At 54.1% G+C, this 25,389-nt stretch overlaps 2 protein-coding genes across 8 annotated transcripts in view; one reads left to right on the top strand and one right to left on the bottom strand.

The window, feature by feature from the left end:
* Positions 1–655: 655 nt before the first annotated feature.
* Positions 656–25,389, bottom strand: part of BRD3 (bromodomain containing 3) — a 54,306-nt gene continuing 29,572 nt past the window's right edge. For 2 of the 5 annotated variants that reach the window (XM_033859015.2, XM_073806776.1), the window contains exon 11: positions 23,434–25,250. In XM_033859015.2, coding sequence (XP_033714906.2) covers positions 24,979–25,250 — 272 coding nt within the window. In that variant the 3' untranslated portion in view covers positions 23,434–24,978. Of the gene's footprint in view, positions 693–1,023; positions 1,091–18,494; positions 19,787–20,074; positions 23,358–23,433; positions 25,251–25,389 lie in introns of those variants that run through there. The other 3 variants (XM_073806777.1, XM_033859017.2, XM_033859016.2) reach the window with 3 other exon arrangements.
* BRD3OS (BRD3 opposite strand) lies at positions 15,767–18,364 on the top strand. Of its 3 annotated transcripts, none has more exons than XM_033859036.2 (3): positions 15,767–15,891; positions 16,191–16,235; positions 16,574–18,364. In XM_033859036.2, exon 3 carries the CDS (start codon positions 17,182–17,184, stop codon positions 17,434–17,436), a length of 255 nt encoding a protein of 84 aa, XP_033714927.1. In that variant the 5' UTR covers positions 15,767–15,891; positions 16,191–16,235; positions 16,574–17,181; the 3' UTR covers positions 17,437–18,364. The 3 variants fall into 3 exon arrangements, with proteins under 3 accessions (XP_033714927.1, XP_033714928.1, XP_033714929.1); XM_033859037.2 differs by having other exon boundaries at positions 15,782–15,886; XM_033859038.2 differs by lacking the exon at positions 15,767–15,891 and adding an exon at positions 15,926–15,981.

Here is a 25,389-nt window from a genome sequence, read left to right as displayed (position 1 = left end):
ACATTTCATATCAATGGAATCATGTAATGCATGGCCTTCTTTCACTCAGCATAATCCCAAGGTTCACTCGTGTCTATCAGTGAGTACTATATTCCTTTTTATGGCTGAAGGATAGCTCCTTGTAGGTGGAATCCATTTTAATAATTCATTTTATTTGAATCCACTATATCTCATGTAACCAACCTGAAAACATATTAACGATACATTTTGCAGTTTACTTTTCATGCTAAAGTCTTCAAAATCCAGTGTGTATTTTACACCCCCAGCACATTTCAGCAGGAGCACTAAACTGTCATCAGAAACGTTTGATCTGTATTTAAAGTTCAGAAAATGTATCCTTGAAAAAATACATTCATGTACCCAAGTTGTTTCAAATATACTTGAAAGTTTGCCAAAAACTGAATTGGGTATCCGATTTTACGTGAATTAAAATTAAATGCAATTAAAAGTTTGGCTCCTCTGTCAGACGAACCGCATTCAAGACTTCAGAAGCCACACGTGGCTCGTGGCTGCAGTCACGCTGGGCAGCGTGGGGTCTGTCTGAAGCCTGGCCCCGCTCCCCGAGGTGTGACATTGCAGAAAGCACACGTCCTCTTGTCTTCTCACCTGTGAATTCATGAGACCTGCCTCCCCATGGCGGGGGTTCCCTGGGATCGTGGATGGAAAGGATTTAGCACTGGGGCCGGCATTCACTGCATCAATGAAAGCAAAGACGTTACGATGGAGGTTCTTCTCCATCACGTCAGGATCAGGCACGTTTTGCCTATTCCAGGAAACTAACAAAAGCACGCTCCCCCAGCGTGCATGCTGGGAGCTGAGGAGAGCAGCTGTGCATCACACTTCCCCAAGGCTTGGAGGTGTCCTTCTAGTCTCTCTCCCCCACCTGACCCCCACAGACACCCCACCCCTTGCAGGAGCGACCCTTCTAACCCACAAAGCTGGTCGTGCTGCCTTCTGCTCAACGCTCACCCCCTGTCCACACAGTGGACACTCAAACACCCATGTGCACAGCAACATACTCACAACAGCTGAAGGTGGACACAGCCCGTGTCCATCCACGGATGATGGAGAAACCAAATGTGGTCCATCCCTAGAATGGAACGTTACTCAGCCATAAAAAGGAATGAGATTCTCACACCTGCTACAGCATGGATGGACTCCTTTCTAAACCCTTATGCTGAGTGAAAAAGGGGTTATAAGTTATATGACTCCATTTATATGAAATGTCCAGAATCAGTATATCTGTAGTAAGAGAAAACAGAAAAGCAGCTGCTAGGGGCTGGGGGAGGGGATGGGGCGTTACCGTCTACCGGGAAGAGCTTCCGTTTGGGAAGATGAAAACGTCCTGGAGATGATGGTAGGGACGGCGGCACAGCAATGTGCACGTACTTTATGCCCCTGAACGGTGCCCTTAAACGTGGTTTAAAGGACCAAGTCCATGTTGTGTATTTTGCCACATACACAGAAAGGAATGAGCACTGGAACGCGCCACGACATGGACGCAGCTAGAAAACGTTACGCTAACTGCGAGGAGCCAGACACAAAAAGCCGTACGTTATGGGATCCGCTTGCATGCAATGTCCGGAATAGGCAAATCAGAGGCTCAAAGTAGATTAGTGGTTGCCTAGGGCTGGGGGCACGTGGGCAAACGGGGTGTGACTGCTGATGGCGACAGGGTTTCTTTATTTTTATTTTTTGGGGCCGCGCCGCGCCACGCAGCATGTGGGATCTTAGTTCCCCGGCAGGGATCGAACCCACGCTCTCTGCAATGAAAGCACGGAGTCTTAGACACTGGACCGCCAGGGAAGCCCCGGACAGGGTCTCCTCAGATGAAAATGTTTTCAAACAGACTCTGGTGATGGTTGCGCAGCTGTGAATAAACTAAAAGCCATCAGATGGTGTGCTTTAAATGGGTAGATTTTATACAATTATGTCTCAACATAAAAAACAAACCAGGGCTTCCCTGGCGGCGCAGTGGTTGAGAGTCTGCCTGCCGATGCAGGGGACACCGGTTCGTGCCCCGGTCCGGGAATATCCCACATGCCGCGGAGCGGCTGGGCCGTGAGCTACAGCCGCTGGGCCTGCGCGTCCAGAGCCTGTGCTCTGCAACGGGAGAGGCCACGACAGTGAGAGGCCCGTGTACTGCAAAAAAAAAAAAAAAAAAAAAAAAAAAGCCCTTGGTTCCCACAGCCCTCTGAGCACAGCCTCCTAGGCGTGATTTTGGAGTCGCCTGCACCCCATCACAGTCCCCTCAGTCTAACCCGTGCCACTTCCTAACCTCCACCCCTTACCCCATCTTCATCCTTCATGTACCTGCAATTCTGAACTGCCTGCTCCTTAACTAGAGCTGGCTCCAGCCACGGGCTCACAGGAGCCTGGTCCACTCAGAAAATGTGTGTGTTTCCTACAACCCATCTCAGCCATCTCTTCCTTCAGGGACCATCTCCTGCCTTCTCAGTGTCCCTCAGTGTTTTGCTTGGAGACATCTGCTGGGAGTGGGATGGACGGTGGCCTCCTCTGGGCCCAGCCTGTGGTCTCACCTCCCTGTGTCCTGCCTGCATCCAACACAGTGCCTGGCATGAATTCATTCCTTCATCCACCCATCCACCCATCCTTCCATCCATCCACCCATCCATCCATCCATCCATCCACCCATCCACCCATCCTTCCATCCATCCACCCACCCATCCATCCATCCATCCACTCATCCATCCATCCATCCATCCACCCATCCATCCATCCATCCATCCATCCATCCACCCATCCTTCCATCCATCCACCCACCCATCCATCCATCCATCCACCCATCCATCCATCCATCCATCCATCCATCCACCCATCCTTCCATCCATCCACCCACCCATCCATCCATCCATCCATTCATCCATCCATTTTTCCACCCATCCATTCCATTCATCCACCCATCCATCCACCCATCCACCCATCCATCCATCCACCTATCCACCCAATCATCCAACCATCCATCCATCCACCCATCCATCCATCCATCCATCCATCCATCCACCCATCCTTCCATCCATCCACCCACACATCCATCCATCCATCCATTCATCCATCCACCCATCCACCCACCCATCCACCCATCCATCCATCCACCCATCCACCCATCCATTTATCTACCCATCCATCCATCTATCTGTCCATCCATCCATCCACCCATCCATTCATCCATCCATCCACCCATCCACACATCCATTTATCCAACCATCCACCCATCCATCCATCCTCCCACCCATCCATCCATCTGTCCGTCCGTCCATCCACCCATCCATCCACCCATCCACCCATCCACCCACCCATCCATCCTCCACCCACCCATCCATCCATCTATCCATCCATCCATCCACCCAACCATCCATTCAACCACCCATCCATCCAACTATCTAGTCATCCATCCATCCACCCATCCATACATCCACCCATCCACCCATTCATCCATCCATCCATCTATCTACCCATCCACCCATCCATCCACCCATCCACCCACCCATCCACTCATCCATTTATCTACCCATCCATCCATCCATCCATCCACCCATCCATCCACCCACCCATCCATCCATCCACCCACCCATCCATCCATCTATCCATCCACCCATCCACCCACCCATCCATCCATCCACCCACCCATCCATCCATCTATCCATCCATCCATCCACCCGTCCACCCATTCATCCATCCATCCATCTATCTACCCATCCATCTACCCATCCAACCATCCAACCCCCAACCACTCACCCAACCATTCCCCCCACATCCAACCAGAAAACACTTCTGAGTACCCGCCCTGCACAAAGCTTGCCCCTTGGTGGGGAAATGAAGCTGGCCCAGGATTATCACAGTCAAGACAGAGGTCTCAGGTGGGGGCTACAGAGGCTGCACCAAGGCCTCCTGCCTCCCAGGGATGTCCCACGGGTCCCAGAGGTCAACGTGTTGTTTGTCTGAGCAGAGCTCAGTCCCCCCACTGACATAGTGAGCCCCCATCCACCCCCAACACACACTCCCATGCTTCATCCTGATGTAATGTGGTGATGCCGCTACCCCAGTAGAGGTCCCTGTGACTGAGTGATCCTGCAGGCCCCCCAAGTGGGCTCAGCACTTGGGGGACCTGCAGGATCAGGAGGGGCTTCCCTACGAGGGGCCTTTGCAGGTTTCTTGGCTCCAACTAGTGGGAGAAGATTATGGCCCAACCCTGCAGCCAGAAGGCCAGGCTCAGTAGGAGGTGCCCCTCACAGACCCCACCCTGGGCACACGGCAGAGCTGGGGCGGGAGAGGGCCATAGGGGGACCTCCTGAGACTTGAAGCCCCTAGGGAGAACCCCGAGGTCTCACCTCTCTAGCGTTTCTCATGTGCTTGAGCTGGAGGGCTAGGAGGCTCCCTCAGAGAGAAAGGCCACGAGGGAGGCCTCCCGAGTTCCATGCAGCCACTCTGTGCCCTTTGGCAAAAGCGATATATGTGTCTGAGACTCAGTCTCCTCGTCTGTGAAGTGGGTACGACGGTGAACCCAGGGCAGAGGCTGCGCTGCTTGAGTCAATGAGATCGATGCGCACACAGCACTCAGGACAGGCCTGACCCTGCGCCGGCTCGCGGTCAAAGGCAGTCCCAGCTCGTGTGTTTTCCCAGCCAGTAGCTTCATGCCTCACTTGCTTTGACTCAGGAAGTCAGGGCTTCCCTCCAGTGACGGGCCTCCACTTCCCTGAATTGTCCCAATGCCCAGAACGCAGCCCACCTGGGGATCCCAGTGCCTCTGCCACACGGGGCGGGGGGTGCTATGGGGTGCCCTCCCCAGCCCCCCGCCAGGTACCAGCCCCTGCAGGACACAGGCCATTTCTACCACCTGGACCTTGGCTCAGAGCGTGGCCCAGCTGGCCTCGTCCTCCCATGCCCCGCTGTCCCCGATGTTGCCCTGCTCGCACTCTCAGCCACTGCCGCCTGAACAAGGGTCCGTCCCTGGGTACCGGCATGTCCCCCAGGACAGAGCGCTGCCATCTCACACTGTAACTTGAGTCTCACCAGGCACCTGGTTATGGTGTTCCGCTCACCCACCTTCTCTCCTGCCTTTGGCCCTAGATCTCCTCTCCACCATCCCTCCGGGGTCCAGATGCAGGTCAAAGTTCTCAAGGTCCACCCTGCCTCGGCAGCCTGTGACGTCATGAACCCCCCTCACCTTGGCTTCCAGGGGCCACACGTTGATTTTCTTTGCAGTTGCCGGCGTGACAGGTCTTTGCCAATAGATGCCGTGCCCGGCCTGGCTGTGCTCTGCTCTTCCTGTCGCCCTGGCCAGAGAGGGGCCAGTAGGACCCCCAAGCCGGGGTCCAGGAATGGCCCGATGACTTCCTAGCCACCCCCCCTGCCTTTCCTTCCAGGCAAAACAGACCCTGCTGTTCCCCTGAAGCCCAGACCCTTCCTGCTCCCCGACCCCCACTCCCAACCCTGGGTGTGTGGAGGGGCCCCAGGAAGCAGACCCGAGCCGCTGTTATGGACTGGCTGGCCTCGGGCAGCTAGCGGCAGGAACCCCACTGCCAATGGAGAGCGGAGTACGGAGAGTGCCTGGTACGGGGCAGTGATTGTTAGAACTTTCCTCAGTGGTGAACTGGGGCGGGATGCCTACACAACAGAAGGTACTGGAGCGCAGTACCTCAGACGTCTGAATGGTGAGGGGAGAGTAATTAGTGGAACCTCGGAAACATCGGCTGTCACAGGCACAGCTGTGAGTGCATCGGAGAAAGTCAGCAAACGGCTGAGTGATTAATCACCCACTGGAGGCAAAGTGTGTAAGCTGGAGCAGCACATAAAAGGACGTGGCGGGCTTCCCTGGTGGCGCAGCGGTTGGGAGTCTGCCTGCCGATGCAGGGGACGCGGGTTCGTGCCCCGGTCCGGGAGGATCCCACATGCCGCGGAGCAGCTGGGCCCGTGAGCCATGGCCGCCGAGCCTGCGCGTCCGGAGCCTGTGCTCCGCAACGGAAGAGGCCACGGCGGTGAGAGGCCCGCGTACCGCAAAACAAAAGAAAACAAAGAAAAGGACATGGTATAAGGGGACATTATCCCCCAGAGCTGCAAGGCAGGAAAAGCGGTGAAGCTCCCGGGAAGGCTCCAGCCAGCAAGTGTCCTGTACCAGGATCACAGCCCTGATGCAGAGGCAGTGCCACGAGATGGAGGGATGGGGACACCTGAGTCAGCTCACGGGGAGCTCGTCTACCCATGCTCCCTCCGGAGCCTCTGGGCAACACTTGAGCAAGTATGAGAACCACCGTTCTAGGGGGACACGCCCTGTAAAGCTTCTGTGACAGAGACATCAGAAGAAAATACTGCCTTTAGGGAGAAGTCAATCATCCTGTCCTGAATCGGTTAGAATCCCGGTCGCTGCAGAATCGGCCTGCTCCCGGAAAACCTTCAGATCTCTGAGGCTGGCCCAGAGGTGGCTCGTAGGGGATCCCGGCGTTGCAGTATTCATTCTGAATGATCATGCGGTCCTCTTCTGCCCATGCAGAGTGGCCATTCCCCCCTTAAAGGCTAGCCATCGCCCAGCCTGAAAACCACCCGGCCTCTGCCTCCTGAGATATCACCCCTCCGCTTCCGGCCGACGGCATCCTTGGCTATCAGTCTGCATCTGGGACTAAGATGGAGGAATCTTAGCTTTTCATTCTCTTTTTTGACGAGCCATTTAAAAAGTATCCCACACCGTAGCCATTCGCTTCTTTTTCGGGCACCATTCCATGGTCCTCCAGAGCCTTCCCCTGGGCCTGTCACTTCGGGGTACCACAGGAGACGGTCTACTCAGCCGTGCGGCCCCTTCTGTCCCATCTCCTAAGAAAGCTGTGTTTTCACCGCTTTTAGCCACAGCCTGGCCAAATAACCAATCCTAGGTTCCCTCCATCTTCCCTGCACCCGTTTCCGTGTTAGGGTTTGCAGTGGGTTGAATGGGGGGCCCCAGGAAGGGCTGTCACATCGAACCCCTGAAATCTGTGAATTGTGACCTTATTTGGAAAACAGATTTTTGCAGCTGTAATGAGCTATCTTGAGATGAGATCATCCCGGATTAGCTAAATCCAATGACAAGTGTCCTTATTAGAGGTACCCAGCGGAGAGACACAGGAAGAAGCGGACGGGGGGGGGGGGACGACGGGGGGGGCGCAGTCACAAACCACGCAAGCCAGCATGCCGGCGGCCACCAGGAGCTCACAGAGAGGCCTGGGACGCACTCTCTCCCCAGAGCTTCTAGACCGAAGGGGCCCGCCGACAACTTGATTTCCTACTGGCCAGGCATAGAAAATCCTGAGACTCAAACACAATCAGGCCATTCACTGAAAGACATCAAATCCATTCAAATTCATGATGTCATATTGATAATATTTTTTTAAATCCCTGACTTAAAAAAAATCCTTTTGGTGAGACTTCCCTGGTGGCGCAGTAGTTAAGAATCCGCCTGCCAATGCAGGGGACACGGGTTCGAGCCCTGGTCCAGCAAGATCCCACATGCCTCAGAGCAACTAAGCCCGTGTGCCACAACTACTGAGCCTGCGCTCTAGAGCCCACGCACCACAACTACTGAGCCCGCGTGCTGCAACTACTGAAGCCCACGCACCTAGAGCCCGTGCTCCGCAACAAGAGAAGCCACCGGAATGAGAAGCCCGCGCACCACGACCAAGAGTAGCCCCCGCTCGCCGCAACTAGAGAAAGCCCGCGCACAGCAACGAAGACCCAACACAGCCAAAAATAAAAATAAATTAATAAATTTTATTTTAAAAAAAACCCTTTGGAAGTCGATAGAGCACTGACACATTATTCTGAAAACTGATAGGTAAAGAAAGAATGAAGTATTTATTCTGCCTTTCCTGTATGAACTGTATTTCAGGGTAACCCAAGAGTTGATGAGGCAGCCCCAGCCCTGATTCTTCGCCCCGGCAGCAGCAATTTTGCAGGGCCAGCCTCCGGCCTCGGGACAGCACCACCAGCCCCTCCTCACCCATCTGGGTCCGGGTCCGGGTCTGGGCCCAGGAGGCCGCTCCTCCAGAACCAGCACCGCCCCCTCCACAGAGCTCCCCGGGGCCGCCTCTGAGCTCTGTTCCCTCAGTCCTTAGCCGGGGGCAGGATGGGGGGAGGGTCGCTTCCAGCAGTTGCTGCCTTCCCCATGCTTAGAGTTCAATGCGTTCAGTGATCTGGTTGACGGCTTTACACTATCAACGCTTCTTTATGCTTTTAATTTTATTTATGTATTTATTTTATTTTTGGGCTGCGCCGCGTGGCTAGTGAGATCTTAGTTTCCCAACCAGGGACTGAACCCGCGCCCTCGGCAGTGAAAGGGTGGAGTCCTAACCACTGCACCGCCAGGGACGTCCCCAGCAATTTTTTATTTTAAAGTTTCTTTATTCAAAGAACTGGCGTGGTTTCTGTTTCCTTGTGGGACCTTGACGGATACCTGAATTGGTACCAGGCAGGGTCTCAGGAAGCCGACTTTCAAATGTGGAGTTTGGGGAGTGGGTTGGTCACGGGCTTGAGCTTGGACGGGGCAACGAGCTCCTCACGATTGAGAAGTGGGATTCTGGTGACCCCAGGCCAGCCGTGGCATCGCCATTAAGCAAACTACTCCCTGCGGTGATGCTGGTGGACAGAGAAGGTGTCTCAGGGGCACCGATACCCTTGACCGTATGACAGCAGTGGTGGCCCCAGGACTGTGGTGTGGGATGGCTGTTTCTGAGCCCTAGGAAACAGGCTTTCACAAAGAAAGGAAATCTCAGGACTTTGAAGCCTCAGCTCAGGTCATGGTCAAGAAAACCATGGAGTCTCCACAACAGTCCTAAAGGAACTTATTTCTTGCAGCCACCAGGCCAGTATCGCTGAATTTCAGACACCAAATTGCATTCCGTGGGTTGCAGAATGACAACACGTGTTGAGTCCCCAGCCTCGCCAGGTCTGTCTTGTGAGCGTGTGACATTGGCTGGGAAGGCGTGGGACCCTGAAACTTGGAAAGGGACATCTGGTTAGACTCAGAGGAAACTGAGAAGCTCCAATCCCCCCGCCACTCTGAGCCTGTCTTGCCAGGGGACATGACTCGAAGGCACTGTAATAACCTCACCTGGGGAAACTGTCTTAGAAGGAAATGATGTTTCTCCTCAAAACCCACCCCGGACACCCTTGTTGCACTTAGACCCATAGCTAGGTTCAGATCTCAGCACGCTCCAGGGTCAAGTACAAAGACCGATCCAAGAGGAAACAGCTTCTACACTAAAAGAACGGAAAGATTTCTCACATAGAGATTGGCAGAAACCAGAACAATCTGTGTGGGGATGGATTCCGAGAGCGTTAGACCAAGGAAGACAGAACATAACCCTGGATCGGGCCATGTGTACTCATAAGCGCGTCCTTATCGGCGATTCTGGATTTAATTGTGTAGCTCTTGCAGCTTGAAGTGAAATGGACAGAAATTGGACTGCGGACTGTGTTTAATGAGATTGAAATGCCAGAACTTCACTGGTGTGAAACAGAAGGAATCAGAAGGCTTGGGGACAGAGGAATGCCACCTGCCCACCTCCCCTCCCCCACCGACTATATCTCCCCAGAGGTCCCAGGGAACACTCCCTCTGCTAAGGCACTGAGGACTGCATTGGTGAGGGGCAGCTGAGCTAGCCATGTCCTACAGCCATGTCCTACAGTCCTACACATTCCCACCACGTGATGGTGGGAATCCCTGGGCTCCCTGATTTCAGAGATCCTGGGGTCCCAGAGTGGCAGAGACTAAGTGGCAGCATTAATTCCCAAAGCCAAGGTGAGCCCAGTTCCTGAACAGGACAAGAGGGGCTAATGTAATCAGTAAGCTCTACCAGTATAATTGAGGGTCATGTCCCTAGGAACGAAGTTGCCCACTACAATGTTGCTTGATCCCTAGAGCGGGAAAAACGCCAGGTCTGGTGACCCAGAACCTGACTTCAGTTGCCAAAGTGGAGATTGATGGCCTCTTCCCAGTTTCAAGACTCGACACCGGTTTGCCGATCCACAGCTCATGACTGACGAGGAGGCCAGGTCCCTGGAGGGAGGACCCTGCAGCACAGACAGAAGAACGTGCTGTAGATCTTTCTCTGGACCTTCTGCAAAGGCAGCTGTGGCCCTTCACCCAAGTGACATGCCCCAAGGAAAAGGAAATACCAGGTCTTCGGGGGATTACTAGAGGCGGGCTCTGGATTAACGCCAACTCCTGGGACATCTCTATGGCTGAAGAACAAACCTAGTGGCTTAACAACGGTTATTTATCGTGATCTCTCATGGTTTGGGGGTTGGCTGGCTTGGCTTGGTGGCTCTGGCTCGAGGCCTCTCCGGTGTCACAGGGCCTGGGGCTGGCTGGAGTCACATGGAAGGCTGGCGGTCAGTTAGGACCTCAAGCTGTTGGCTAGAACACCCATGAGAGGTCTCTCCGTGTGGCTTGGGCTTCCACACAGCCTGGCAGCCGACTTCTATGAGCAACTCTTCCAACACAGAGAGCCGGGGCTGGGGGTGGGGGGCGGGGAAGCTGTACCACCATCTGTGGACCCAGCCTCAGGAGTCAGGCACCGTCACTTCTGCCACGTACTGTTCATCATGAAGGAGTCACCGAGGCCAGCCAAGCGTCAAGCGGGAAGGATTAGGCTCCATTTTTGAAGAGAGGGGCATCAAGGAATGTGTGGACATGTTTAAGCCTATTACAGTCCATCCTCTGGCCATGAACTGTTTGTAATTCTTGAACGTGAAGAATAAACTCACCCCTCCCAAGACTTTGCCCCAAAGCCTCATCAATTATGGCCTCATGCTCTTGGCATCTAAATCAGATCCAGGTGCAGATGAGGCTGCACAGGGGCATCTCTGCAGGTACAGCTCATCGTGCAGAGTCCATCTAAAGCCTTACGGACTAAAAGGCCAGGGATCCATCCCTTCCTACACACCCAATGTGCAAAGGCGGCGTGGGCGTAAGTAACCACCCTAGATGCTCCCTCAGAAAGAGGGAAGCCGGCGCTGGGGGTGGGGACACAAACCACAGCCCCAAGTCCATAACCTTTCTAAATTTCTGGGCATTTAAAAATTTTTTATTTATTTGTTTGTTTGTTTGTTTATTTGTGGGTGTATTGGGTCTTCGTTGCTGCGCGTGGGCTTTTCTCTAGTTGCGGTGAGCAGGGGCTACTCTTCTTTGCACCGTGCGGGCTTCTCATTGCAGTGGCTTCTCTTGTTGTGGAGCTCGGGCTCTAGGCGCGTGGGCTTCAGTAGTTGTGGCACGTGGGCTCAGTAGTTGTGGCGCACGGGCTTAGTTGCTCCACGGCATGTGGGATCTTCCCGGCCCAGGGCTCGAACCCGTGTCCCCTGCATTGGCAGGCGGACTCTTAACCACTGCGCCACCAGGGAAGCCCCTGGGCATTTTACCACTTCCTTGAGGCTCAAGGGATGATTCCTCGCAGGTCTTGGCTCCAGCCTCTGAGTTATTCCTTTTCTCCCATGACTGTAGCTGTGTCTGTCGCTGAACATCTCCTGTTTGAGGCTCGTGTTTGTTGTCGAGTGTGACTCCTGCCTAGGAGCTTGGGAGTCAAGACTTCTTGTTTTGTACTTTCTCCGCCCGCACAGACCCAGCTGGCAGGGCTGACAGCTAGGGTGATGCTCTTAAAATCTTTGTGGGAAATCAGGGGTAGGATAAATGAAAACACCACAAAGTTTGCTGTTTGTATCAAAAATCAGTCTTAAGAGAAAAGAAAAAGTGTTCCTGGGTTCCTGCAAGCCTTTGGTTAATTTCCCAAGTTGCAGAAAAGTTTATTGTGACAATTTTTGCCTATTTTTTCCTCTCCTTTGTGAAGGGGCAGAATCTGGATTTCCTATTCCACCATTTTTGCTGACGTCTTGAGAAAGTTATGATTCTTCTTTTAAAAGCAGCTTATTGTGATAGAGTTCACGTACTATGCAATTCACCCGCTGAAGGTGTACAATTCAGAGTTTTTTAGTATGGTCAGATGATCATGCGACCATCACCCAATCTAATTTTAGAACATTTTAGCCTCTTTAAAAGCAACCCCAGGGACTTCCCTGCTGGCACAGTGCTTAAGAATCTGCCTGCCAATGCAGGGGACACGGGTTCGATCCCTGGTCCGGGAAGATCCCACATTCTGCAGAGCAACGAAGCCCTTGTGCCACAACTACTGAGCCTGCACTCTAGAGCTCATGCGCCACAACTACTGAAGCCTGAGCGCCTAGAGTCCGTGCTCTGCAAAGAGAGAAGCCACCTCATTGAGAAGCCCACGCACCGCAATGCAGACCCAACACAGCCCAAAATAAAAATGGGAATGGCAAAAAAAAAAGCAACCGCATACGTAGCGGCTGTTACCCTCCATTCTCTCCCAATCTCTAATCCAGCCGTAGGCAACCACTAACCTACTTTCTGTCTCTACAGGTTTCCCTGTCCCGGACATTTCCTATCAGTGGAGTCATACAGTGGTCTTTGGTAACCGGCTCCTTTCGCCTTGCATAATGTTTGCAAGATTCATCCATATTGAAACATGTATCAGTCCTTCATTTTCTTTTAAATTACTGGATCGCCTTCCATCGCATAGATCTACAATGATTCTCAAGCAGTTGCTACTGGTTTGGCTGGATGGTTAAGGGCTTGGAAAGAAAAGGATTGGGAGCTGGGTGACAGCAAGCTCTGGGGAAGAGGCACCGGATGGACTTCTTAGAAAGGACGCAGACTGTGACAATATCTGTATCCCAGGTGGACAGATGTCTCCGAGGCCCGTCCAATGCAGAGGAGACTCTCAATAACAGCTGCAAACAGGGACCACTCTGTGGAGGTCTTCAGCCCCTTCATCGAGCCGGTGCATTGCTTATTTGATGCACCCGTGTGCAAACTGATCTTGGAGGGAGCGATGGAGGCGCTACGTGGATGACAATGCAAGCTCCACCACCGAAGCCGCCCTGCCCACCACCACTGCCAGCCAACGCTGAGCCCCCAGTATGGCATCATTACCCGGGGATCCAGCCAGCCAAGTGGTGGCACATTTACTACATGGACTCATCCATCATGGAGGGGACAGAGATGCAGTCTTGCTGGAATAGACACGGATTCTGGACTTGCTTTTCCTGCCAGCACCCCCATCCACAGACTTAGGGAGGGACTCGCTGACCATCACACCATTCCCACAGCAGTATTCTGCGCAGGGACCTCGTTGCTGAGAAAAAGGAGGGCAACTATAGGCCCTTGCTCGTGGAAGCCACTGGCTTTATATGTGCCCATCACCCAGAGCGCCCCCCTAGCAGAGAGCAGAGTGGCCTCCTGAGGACGGGGGTGAAGCACCCATTGGGAACTTCACCGTGAATGCTTTGAGCCACAGAAAAATATACGGTGCTGTCTTCCCCAAAGCCAGACCACAGGCGCCTGGGAACCAGAGGGTGGAGGTGGGAGAGGCCTTCCAATGATGCCTCATGTCAGTGTTAATTCTGCCCCACGTCTTTGAGCTTCTGATGACTTGCAAGGCTTGGTTCTAGAGAGAGGAATGGGCTCACCAGGGAGCACATCAATGGCTTCTTTGATTTGGAAGATGAGACTGCCACTTGGAAATCAGGGGCTCCTGATACCACTGAATCAAAACACTGAGAAGTGGGTTACCTTCCCAACTGGGGTGATGGAGAAAGTGAGTTGTTGCTTCACGTTGAGGTTGAGGGCAGGAAGAACTATGTTTAGAACCCAGGGGATTCTTCCTGGTACATTTTAGTATTTCTACCACCCAGAGCAAAGTTCATGGAAAGCTGCAGCCACCAAAGACGATGGATGGATGGACGGATGGATGGATGGAAGGGCGGACAGACAGACAGATGGATGTACGGTTAGATAGGTAGATGGATGGATGGATTGATTGATAGACAGATAGATAGATAGATAGATGGTTAGATAGATGGATGGATGGATAGATGGATTGGATAGATAGACAGATAGACAGATAGATAGATAGATAGCAGGATAATTGAGGGTTTGTGCCCTTCAGGAATGAAGGTATAAGTCACCCCACTAGCTAAAGAAACCTCGACCAGCTGAGATCTTGCTGAGGGCAAAGGAAAACCCATCTGACTGTTACAGAAACAAGGACGGTAACAACTCTCCGTATTTCCCCCTGCCTGTTAAGTCTTCTTTTATTTCCTCACTTCCCTTATGACTTTCAGTACAGTTTTGTTGGAAGTTAACTTTGCAATTTAGTTTCAGGTAAAGAATATTCAGACAGAAGGAGACTGATAGGAAAAGTAATTAACCTAACCCGGAAAAGGAGCCCTCGATTGGTGGGACTTTGTATTTCCTCTATTTGGGATCCCCCCCGTCCTCGGGGTCTGGGTCCCTGCCCTACTGGTACCCTATTCTTGGTGCAGAGACACCAGCTCCAGCTGCCAGCACCCCCTCGTCAAAAGTCTGAGTTTCAGCTCTTTGGTGTCCCTCCTCTGAGTTTCTAATGTTCACAATTCCACCCTCTTCTCTTTGGCCCTTTTGCTTCCTGTGGTTACCACCCTTGAGATACTTTGGAGGTCTTTATTTTAACCTGAAAGTTACCTAGTTAACAACTTTGTACCTAATGAACAATCCCCTCTATTAATCTCTCTCTGGTCAAATCATTGGTGTGATTTCTGTCTTCCAGCTGGACCCTGACTAAGTCCCTCATCAACTAAACATATTGCCAGTTTCTTCTCACCTCTGTGACTTTCCTTTTCACTCATTTTAAAAATAAGCTTTTACATTTTAATTTAGGACAGTTTTAGATTTACAGAAAAATTGCAAAGACAATACTGAGAGTTTCCATATAGCCCACAAACACACCATACACGTGTATATTTTCTTGTATATGCATTTAAGACAATAAACTTCCCTCCAGGCATGATTTTGAACTGCATCTCACAAGTTTTGATATATTGTATTTTTATCATCAATTAAAATAGTTTAAAATTTGTACTGTGAACTTCTCTTTGACCCATGAGGAATTTAGAATTTTTTTTTTTTTTGGTATCCCTGGGTGGGCTCGAGAATATGTTTTAAAGTAATCATATATAGGGGTTTTCTTCTAGTATCTTTTTATTGTTGTTTTATAGACTATGTTTCCTGTGACCCTTTTCGCCTAGGATTTAAGTGCTTTGAAATGTATCGAAACTGATTCATGGACTGGCATGTGGTCAATCTTTGGAGATGTTCTGTGTCCTTGTAGAGAATGTGCATTCTACAGTGGTGGGTTCAGTGTGCTTGAATGTCTCTTATGTCGTCGACTTCCTGAATTACCGTTAGGGGAAACCGTAAAAATGAAAGTTCAGTAAGGAAAGGGACAGATACCAAACGAGAGTATTATTGCAAAAGGATTTGGAGGTGGGTGCGGAAGGAAACAGACCTAATTTTCATGGCAGAATGGGGACCTGGCCCGGCTGGGTGACATGGGTTAGTGGGACACGTGGTTTTGAGAGAGTACGTACGCCCGGGACAACATGAAATTATTAAAAACAACGCTATAGATTATTAGGGGTAAGAATGCTAATAGCAGTAGCAACAGCAGTGGCAGAAGTGGCAAGAGCAGACGCAAACAGCAACACAAAGCTACGACCTACACCATGCTACGACCTACAATAATGGTCACATGGCTCCCGCAGCTGCCCCACCCCCAGCGGGAGACCCCGCCCCCCGCCCCCGCCCCGCGGAGCCATCGATGGCTCCGGCTCGTGGCGCCCGCCTACCGGCCTCGGCGCTCGGCTCGGCATGCCTGCGGCGCTGCCATAGCGACGCGGACACGCAGCCAACTGGCGCCGCCCCACCCGAGGCGCCCGGCCCCGCGACCCGCTCGCCGCCGAGGCCCCACGGCGCGGGCGGCCGGGGCGGCGACGACGGGGGGCGCGGGTCAGGTGACGGGGGCGGGCGGTAGGGGGACGCTGGGCGCGGGCCGGGCCAGGCGGGACCCGGGATGCCGGGGAGGCAATGGGGACGCGCCCTGGGTGCGTCCTGGGTGCGGGCCGGGCCGGGCGTTGGGGGCTCAGCGGCAGCCGGCAGTGATGACTGGGCAGGGCGATGGGGGCGCGGGCCGCACAGAAGGAAAAGCGAACTTGCATGGCTGGGAAAGCATGGGCAGGGGCGGCGTGGGGCGGGGGTGTTGTGGATGCTCCCGTTCGGTTTTCCCCTGACGTCATTTTTCTTTCTGGTCCAGGGGCCTCCCTGATGCTTGGAGCAGAAAGAAGGCGCTGGTGGCTGGGTGAGTACCAGCGTCCCCAGCATGGGCAGGTCACTTCTGTGCCCCGTCAAGTTCTTAGGACTTATTTCGCAGATCTAGACACTAACGCTCCAACAAGTGGCCTCCCCAGGATCGTCCCCTTAGTTAATAAGAGAACTAGGGTGAGGCACAGGTCTACCTCTTAAACCCAGGCTCACCGCGTCACCAGAGAGCAAATGAAATCCTGGAATGTGTCGATCGGTAGCTTGGTTTAACGCTCTGATGCCAAGAGTTAAGGACGATTCTGTGCCATATAACCTGCCATTTCTGCTGGGGCCCTTTTCTCCCCAACACCTGACAGCATGTTCATTTCTTTGTAGCGTCACCTTGGAGAGGAGCTGGAGACCAGCCAGATAAAGAGCACTGAACAAATGCTGGTTCCAAATCCCTGGCAGGGATCGGAACGCCTCTGCTGTGCCGAAAGTCGACCCGAGCACAGATCGTGAGCGGGCAGTTACAGGAGCTGCTGTCAGGTTCTGTCTAGTTGTACAATGTCCTTTCATTCGGGACACCAGGTATACCTTTGCAAATTTAGTGGTCCACGTCGTGGTGTCAGAATCGCTGCAGACACAAGTCCCCCCTGAGGTGGGCGCCTCGTCCCTTGTCAACTGCACACCTAATGCAGTGCACACAGCCGTCACCAGGAAACGCTGCGGCCAGGGCACTGCTGACCTGCTTGCCGACTCACGTATGGTTCTTAAGTGTCTTTTCAGAATGCTCGGAGGCGCCTCTCAAGTTTCCTCGCAGAGAACCCTCACAAGGGTGTGGCCTGTAAATGGCCTGAATGTCTCATTTGTACCGGTAGGTTAAAGAAGGAATCCTCAAAACCCAGCAGCTGAAATACCGGTTCATTAGTGCATTTAGCGCAAAGCACGGGCTCAGAGGCCTCCTGCTCAGGAGCCCAGGAGAGGGGAGGTTCTGGCCAGTGATGAGCGGCCGCGTCCCGCTGGCAGAGAAAGCCCTGTCCGAAGGCTACGCCCGGCTCCGGTACCGGGACACCTCCCTGCTCATCTGGCAACAGCAGCAGCAGAAGTTGGCATCTGTGCCGCCCGGGACGTACCTAAGCAGGAGCCGAAGCATGTGGTACTCACAGTACGGAAATGAGGCCATCCTCGTCCGGGACAAAAACAAGCTGGACATCTCCCGGGACACGGGGCAATCCAAGTTTTGCTCTGTTATGTAATTCTGGTGTGAAAGCCTGGGCCCAGGCACCCAGCCGCCTTGCTGATCCCTAGTCCTTACTGGGAGATCCTGAACAGTGAACGTGAAGGTTGAGCTGTGGTAGAAGAACCCCAAAATCCCAGAGATGGCGCCCCGGCCCATTCGCAGTCGGGCTGATGGGTGGTCTGGGCTCCTGGACTCCATTCTGGTCTTGCAGGCGCTGTAGGCACCGGCCAGGTCCGGGGCCCGGCCAGATGCTGTTTTGGTCATGCTTCCGAATAAGTCAAGCGGGAGGGACACCCCGGTTACAGACCACCTCTTCACATTCTTACAGGCTGTCCTTTAGGTTTCCCTTCTGCCTGGTAAAGAGTGGGTCAGATCTAGAAAAAGGTGAAGGAATTGGCATCATGTCGGGTCGCAGATCCACGTGCGGGACCACGATGTGCGGGACCAAGATGGATTCACCCTAAATGGTCATCGGCAGCAGCATTTCAGCAGGGACTTTGTGGCACTTGAGTTTTGAGTCTAGTAACCAAAATGATCACTGCGTGTGAGGCACTGTGACGGCTCCTACGTTAGCTTCCTGATGCTGGAGGTTTGTGGGGCAAAGGCATCCCCAAAACATTAAGGAAACCCCCAAATTATTAAGTTACATAAAGTTGCTAACAGTGATTTCAAATTTAATCACAGGGCTGAAATAGGCAGGTCCTCAGCGGACAGTAGTTCAGCCTCGACTCCGAGGCTGCACCTCCCGGCCACCTGCAGTGTCTGATGTGCGTGGGCCGTGACCACACACAAGCAGCCTCGCCCACCTGTGTGGGCAGCTTATGAGTCATTTTTAAAGGATCTGCTGTCTGCTGTAATTAAGGTCTGTGTGGCGAGGCAAATGTGGACGTGTCTTTCGTCAAAGCTGAGTTTTCTTTTCTAAATAAATCTCCTTTAGGAGCCGCCTTCCTTCCTCACTCCTTATTTTGATCTGTTTGCTCCTAATATCCTAACTTGGCTTTCAGGTTTTTTTTTTTTAACAACAGTAACATCTAACGATTGCTAAAAGCCCCAGTGCAGAAACGCACGAAGCGCCCTCCCGAGAGGCAGCGGCCGTCAGCAGCTCGGCGCGCGCGTGTGCCGAGGTTCCGGAGGTGGCGTCCCGCACCACGCAACACCTGGTTCTGTGACGTTTTGCTCAGCTGTACAGACGGGGCGGTTACGTCATGCTTCCAGCGGCCTGCTGGCAGCGCTCCCGTGAGCCCACAGGTGGGCAGAGACCTTCTGGCCGCCCATGCACACGGCACGTCCTGGGCTGCCCCTTGCGTGCCTCCGCGTGCAGGCGTGCAAGCTGCTTAGCAGACGGCAACCAGAAGGGAGCTGCTGGGTCCGGCGTCTCCCCCCACGTCACGTGTCCAGCCGGAGGCCTGGCCCTTGCACAGGGAGCCTCGGCTGGCTTACCGCCTCAGGTGGGGAGGCCGGAAGGCCGATTTCCTTAGGCACCTCCCCGAGGCGAAGAGGGAAGCCTGTCTCGTCGACACAGTCAGGAAGGACTCTGCAGTAGGGGCTCGCCTGTCCAGGCGCCCTGCCACTGGAACTCCCCCGTAGACAGGCCTTGTCGGCATCTCCGCGCTCCTTCGACTTCAGTTCGGTTTGGGAAGGCGGCAAACTTCTGACTTAGCTGCAATGCCTCTGTGCTGCACGCTCGCTGCCGCTCAGACTAACCTAGAAACGGGCCGTGGTTGGCTCAGCCACAAGCACAGAGGCGGTGGCCGGGAAAGCAAGCACGGGCCCCGGCCGCCGTCTGCACTGGTCGGGTGTGCAGGTGACCGACGTGCCCTGGGCCCGCTCGCACACAGCTGGCGCTAAGCTGCTTAGCGAGCGGGGAGGCCACGTCTGCCCTGGGGACGCCTGGGCGGCTTGCCCTCCCGGCTGGGGCTGGGGATGCCGCGGCGGACGTGCTCAGTCCCCGTCCTCGGGGAGCTCAGTCTGGGTGATGGGGGGCAAGGGAATACAGGGGAGGGGGGCCTCGGGCCTGGACTCGGGCAGAGCCTTCTCCCGGGACGTCACTGCAAGGCTCGGTTCCAACAGCTGTGACTGTTTGGAAAACGGCGTCAGGACTTGGCATTTGTCTCGCTACCTCCTTCATTCCTTGCTGCCACCTCCACTGTGGACGAAACCTCAGCGCGCACAACGTCTCAACGTGGTTTCCTGGAAACGTCCGTTGGGCCAGCGGACGAGCGTTTGATGCCTCTGGTCCCGGAAAGCACCTCAGTGCAGACTGAGGGCACAGCGGGGACAGAGGATGGATGACCGAGCAGGCGGGAACCGAGGCGACCGAACCTGTGGGTCATGGAGGGGGGCGGCCCATCCACAGAGCTGCTGACCTGAAAAGGTGACAGAAGACACTCCCTAAATCCCGGAGCCACCCCACCCAGGCTGTGGACCAGAGCCACCGAGCTCTTCAAGACCCTCTGGGATGCTCTGGGTATTCCTGCCGGGAGCTACGGGATGTCAAAACGAGGGACTCCCCCCGTCGTCACACGCCAGCAAGGGGAGAGCTGGGAGCCCAGAAAGCACAGGATGAGGCACCTCTTTTTTTTTTTTTCTTTTATTATGAAAACAAAACAAATGCCCCAGGAGAAGGGTCCATGATTACCAGAAACATCAAAGAGTACTTTCTACCACTTTTATTCTGTTGTGTTGAGGCCAGCATTGCAATAAACAAGCTAAAACTACTTACACTGGACTCATTTTCAGTAACTGACATTTACAGGAATATACTAGAAACGGCACTAAAAAGTTTAAGAAAAGTTACGGTAAACTTGCATGCACATCATACAGAAAAGTAACATTTTAAATATAAAAGAAAAACCTCCTGGAAGGGTTATGCCAGTATTAGGGAACAGCGCTACACCAGGTGTAACAGATCTTTCATCGTGGGCGGTGTTCCCCCCCCAAACTGTCAAAGATGTGAATGTTGCAAAAGAACTAAAACCAAAGAACAAACACAGAAGAAAAACGTATCTTAACAGTTTGTAAGCAAGATGAGTGAGCAAGCATCTCTGGAATTCAGTTAACAGCCCAGGCCACCCCCTCGACCCCCAGGGATCACGAGGACTGTTTCACAGCCATTTCCGTGCCCTGCACGAGGCCTACCCACCGAACACAGGCCCTAAGCCTCGACAGGCTGCCCTCCAGTTCTCGGCACTGGAACTCCGCTTGCCCAACGCAGAGAAATGGAAATGGCGAACACCCACAGGCTGACCTCGGGGGGGGGGGGGCGGTGAGGGGGTGGAGAGGGTCCCCCCAAAACTCTGAAATCAGTTTTGAAGTCTGGACAGAAAGCCTTAAAAAAGCCAATGAACTACAACCGCTCAGCACGGACTAAGCCCTCCGGCAGCGTCAAAGCCAGCAGATCTTTCAGAGGAAAGGAGCACAGGTGGCTTGAGACTCCACATCGCTCCCAACACGGAACCAGCAGGTAAGGAAATGCTCCCGCTGTGCTCAGCTCTAGGGCCCGATGGCCCCCGCTGAGTGGCTGGCGCAGGTGACCCTCCCCGCTCGCTCGCGGCTGGAGGGGCGCCCCACGGGAGCCCCCAGCACCTCCAGGCCCCCCAGCTGGGGTCTGTTTGTTACTCAGATGCGTGCCTGCTGCATTCTGCCCGTGAGATCCTGCTTCAGGACCTTCCATCCTGTCGTAATTCCTTCAAGCCACAGGTGGTTTACTCCATTAAAGATCTGCTTAGAAAACACCTTTGAAAAATGGCAAGTCTAAAATTCATTTATATTTTTATTACAAACAAAACGTAATGAAAAAACTTGAACAGACTGGCTCAAAACTCACCCAAAGGTCAGAATCGCCAGCAGTCAGAAAAATGGCAATCCACCACCCATCGCCTCGTCAGAGTCTATACCCATCAGAGGTGTCCTCTAGCCATAAGCGCTAGTGGCATCCAAGTCGACTTTAGGATTTTTAGAAACCACCGCCCGTTAGGATACCAACGACTAGTCTCCCGATCCATCCAGAAGTGCTGGCAGAAAGAACTCGCCACCAGACAAGAGGCCAGGCCACCCGCGGCTCCACCCCCAGCACCCCCCTCAGTAAAGTCTCACGGGGAGAGAGACTATCGCGGTCACGTCTGTGCTAACTGGAAAATGCGTGAGCAGGGAGCCCCGTGCCGCCACTGCTGGCGGCTGGCTGGAAGACCGCGTGGGGCAGCGGGGGCCACGCCCCTCTCCTGGAGGTGGGGGGGTGAGGGGTGCCCCATCCGGGGGCCCTTGCATTCCTGGCCAAAGCCACAATGGTCAGAGCGTAGGCAGGCAGTGTGGACGGGGCATCCCTGCACTCAAAGGCCGTATGGCAGCCTCTGGAGAAAACAAAACCAAAACATAACCTTCTGTTAAACTCTGTATATTATTATTATTTTTTTTTACAATAGAAAGTTAAAAATCAAGACTTAGATTTACTATACATTTTTCTTCTCTCAGATTACAAAGTTTATATTATATAACTGGGGTTCCCTAAATTGAAGTCTTTTAAAACAGTCCTAAGAGAGACCAGAAGTGAATACAAAAGAACTAAACAAACGAAATAAAAAATCAGAATGTGCTGCAGCTGGAAGTCGTCTACACCTGTAAGTCTCCAAATTTCATACACACACGAAAAAGAACAAGAACAAAACCCCCAGCAGCCCCGAGAGGAGAGCAAGCGCACACAGACGCGATCGAGCACCGGCACGGGGACAGCAGGCCGTAGCACCTGGAGGTGAGAGGCCCGCCGGCCAGCAGGGTCTGGGGCTCCCCTTCAAACCATTTAAAAGGCCTGCGTCTCTGCCACTTTTTTTTTTTTAATGTGTTTCTTTTGCAGTTTTGTTTTTCTTTCCTTTTTTTTTAAAAAAAAAATGACCAATGATCTTAATAAATAAAGTATTCATATATACATGAAACTGGGACAATGGTTCCGGAGTGCGTGGCAGCGGCTGGGCTGGGGACACACGTGGGGGCTGGCCTTTTGTAGAAAACTGCTGAACCTTACAAAAAAGTCTCCTCCTGTATTTTTTTTTTTTAATCTTTTCTTCTTTTTTTTTTCTTTTTTTTTTTTTTAAGTTGAGGTAAAAGTTTCAGTGTTTGGGAACCCGCGTGTTGCACACGCAGCCACCGTGTTCCCTCCCGGGAGCTCCCAACGTCACAGAGATCAGAAAAACTCGGCTCCCTTCCACGCCCACCCTCGCCGGTCCGCCACCCGCGGGAGCTCTGGCTGCAGTGACGATGACCCCTCCCCGCTCGGGCCCAGCCCTGGCCCTCACGGCAGGGGCAGGCATGGCTGTCCTCAGCCCCTGCAGAAAGAGGTGACCCCTCGGACGTGCGGGTCAGAGCCCAGGCCCCCAAAGACAAAGACAAACGCCTGTTCGCAAAGCTGGCAGCTTTCACATACGGTACCATTTCCAAGACATCTCCTTTGGAGAAATTCTCGCTGGAGCTACAGACCGGGTCGGGCGTTAAGAAAAGGGATTTTGCATGAACCTCCGGATCACACCTTACGTGTTTTTCTACGGTCATCAGGTTAGCGTTTGAAGTTGTCATCTCCAAGAGACTGAATTCAGTTACGAAGGAAAGGCGTTATGCAGATTCACAGCTTCTCATAAAGTCTAATGGACACACACGGAAAGATCTTTGACCTATTAAAGCCCAAACTGGAAGATACCATAACACTGAATTAAAAAGAGAACCTGCACACCATGGAACGAAAATAGTAATATTAACCATAGAAGGGAACACTGCAGAGTTTCGGCGTGGGCGACGTCCACTGGTTTTGTTCCGTCCCGTGAGAGCCCAGAGTTTATTCCGAGTCGCTGCTGTCGGAGCTGGATCCGCTGGAGCTGCTGCTCCCGGACTCAGACGAGCTGCTGCTGCTGAGCCGGGAGGGCCCTCCCGAGGGCGCGGAGCCTGACTTCTCTGGGGGAGACGCGCGGGTGAGGGGTGCGCCCCCCACGCGCCGGCCGCCCCTCCCTCCTCGTGAGCCCGTCCGTGCCTCCCCCGCCCCCCCCACATGCCCCGACCCACCCGGATCCTGACCCAGTCACGTGATAAACGTTAAGCGATTTTGTTGAAATGCAGCAACGCGTTAACGAGGTTGTGATGGTGTAAGAAATGCGTCTGGTGCTCGTACCCTGTTCCCAGCACAGAGCTCCTAAATCCCCTGCACTCTCCCTAGTGGCAGGAACATCTTTTACTGCTAAGGAGCCCCTTTAGCTCCCACCTGAGTTTACGCTCACGAGTGACTCGGGGCGGGGGCCCCCCCAGGGCCACACAGCCCAGGGCGGCTCACCAGGAAGACCATGTGACCGGGGCGGGGACTTTCAGCTCCCCCCCCCCCCCCCCCCGCCTCGCCCCCATGGCCGAGGAGGGGCGGGGACTGGAGACTGCGCTCCAGAGAGAACCCCCGGTTCAGGGGGCCTCCAGCTGCTGGGAGGGTGGTGGCTGGACAGGCCTGCAGACCCCACGCCCCCACTCCCTGCCCTGTGCCGCTCGTCCACCTGGCTGTCCCTGAGTTGTGTCCTTTATAACAAACCACAAGGGGTTTCACTCATAATTCCTGAGTTCTGTGAGCCGTCCTAGCCAATTTTCAAACCTGAGGAGGGGGTTGTGGGAATCCCCGATTTACAGCCCGTCAGTCAAAGGCACGGGAAGCTTGGGACATGCACCTGGCGTCTTAGAGGCGGGGGGCGCTGAGCCCTTAACCGAGCAGACAGCGTCAGCACGGAGCTCAACTGCTGGACACCCTGCTCGTGTGGGAGCTGGAGAACTGGCGTGAGAAAAACTCACACGTTTGGTGTCAGAAGTGTGAGCAGAAACGGCTCAGAGGTCAACACATCTAAATACACTTAGAGGCTGGGAGAAAAGGCAATCTACTACGAGAAACTGATGAGACGTGCGGGGACGTGGCCGGCCACATGAAGGTTCCACAGTCACACGCGCTGAGCAATAACCACGCCCTCCCCAGGGCTAACGCAAGGGGGGCCTCTCAGCCATCAGTGGGAGCGAGCAGGGCTCCGAGCCCCAGCTTGGCACTGGGCAAGGGGGCCAGGCAAGGCTGTGGCACCTGGCCACTGCATGACCAAGACTGGACCTAGAATCTGACCGCCACCTGGGCCCCACTGTCCCTGGGGCCAGGACAAAGGTATTTGCCTTTTCTTACAGGCCCCGGGGAAAGGAGGCAAGGAATCAAATCACCTGCTCGCCTAAAATAAGACCCCGAGTCCACAGAGCTGAGGGCCTGGGGCTGGAAGTCAGACCCTCCCCCTCCACCTGTGATACTGGCTAACTGGCTGGGAACTAGTGTTCCTGTCTGAGAGCAGCCAGAAAGCCCACTGCTGGGGGCCAGGACCCACTGAAGCTGCAGGGTAGGACCTCAGTCCCTCCCAAGTCACGGGGTCCAGCCCCCCAAGACCACAGCTGCACCCTTCCAAAGGGCCGTCTCCCAGGGGCTCTGCAAAGCGGCGCTTTCACACACGCCTGTCATGTGCTCAGCCTCCCTGCAGGGCCGGGCTCTGGTCCCAGTTTGCAGATAAGGAAATCAGGGTTTCGGGGGGTCAACAGCCTCCTCCAGGGAAACGCAGCTCGTTACGAGGTGGAGCCACAGGCGCAGACCCAGGTCAGCTGCCCGCTCCCTCCCACTGCCCTCTGCCCCCGGCGGAGCAGCGCGAGGGCCACGGGTACCTCTCTTGGCAGGCTTCTTGCTGCTGCCCAGCTGCCCGCTGACATCCTGCAGCCGCCTCTCGAGCTCCTTCTTCTTCTCCTGAGCCAACTCCTCCTTCGACTTGGCCGCCTGCTTCTTCCCGCTCGTGGCTGCGGAAGAGCACGGGAGCTGAGGCCGCAGGCGGGGAAGGGCGGGCGGCCCCAGGGGCAGCCCACACGTACGGAGGCCCCGCCACACGCGAGGCTCTGCAGCTGCCGCACAACTCCCGCGCTGGGACAGACCACGCCC

Source organism: Tursiops truncatus, chromosome 6 (genome assembly GCF_011762595.2).
Source record: "Tursiops truncatus isolate mTurTru1 chromosome 6, mTurTru1.mat.Y, whole genome shotgun sequence".
NCBI lineage: Eukaryota > Metazoa > Chordata > Mammalia > Artiodactyla > Delphinidae > Tursiops > Tursiops truncatus.
This window is presented reverse-complemented; position numbering and strand designations above follow the sequence as displayed.

Excerpts from the sequence above, each read along its gene's own strand:
- BRD3OS (XM_033859036.2), top strand. The coding sequence starts at position 17,182 with ATGAGCGGCCGCGTCCCGCTGGCAGAGAAAGCCCTGTCCGAAGGCTAC.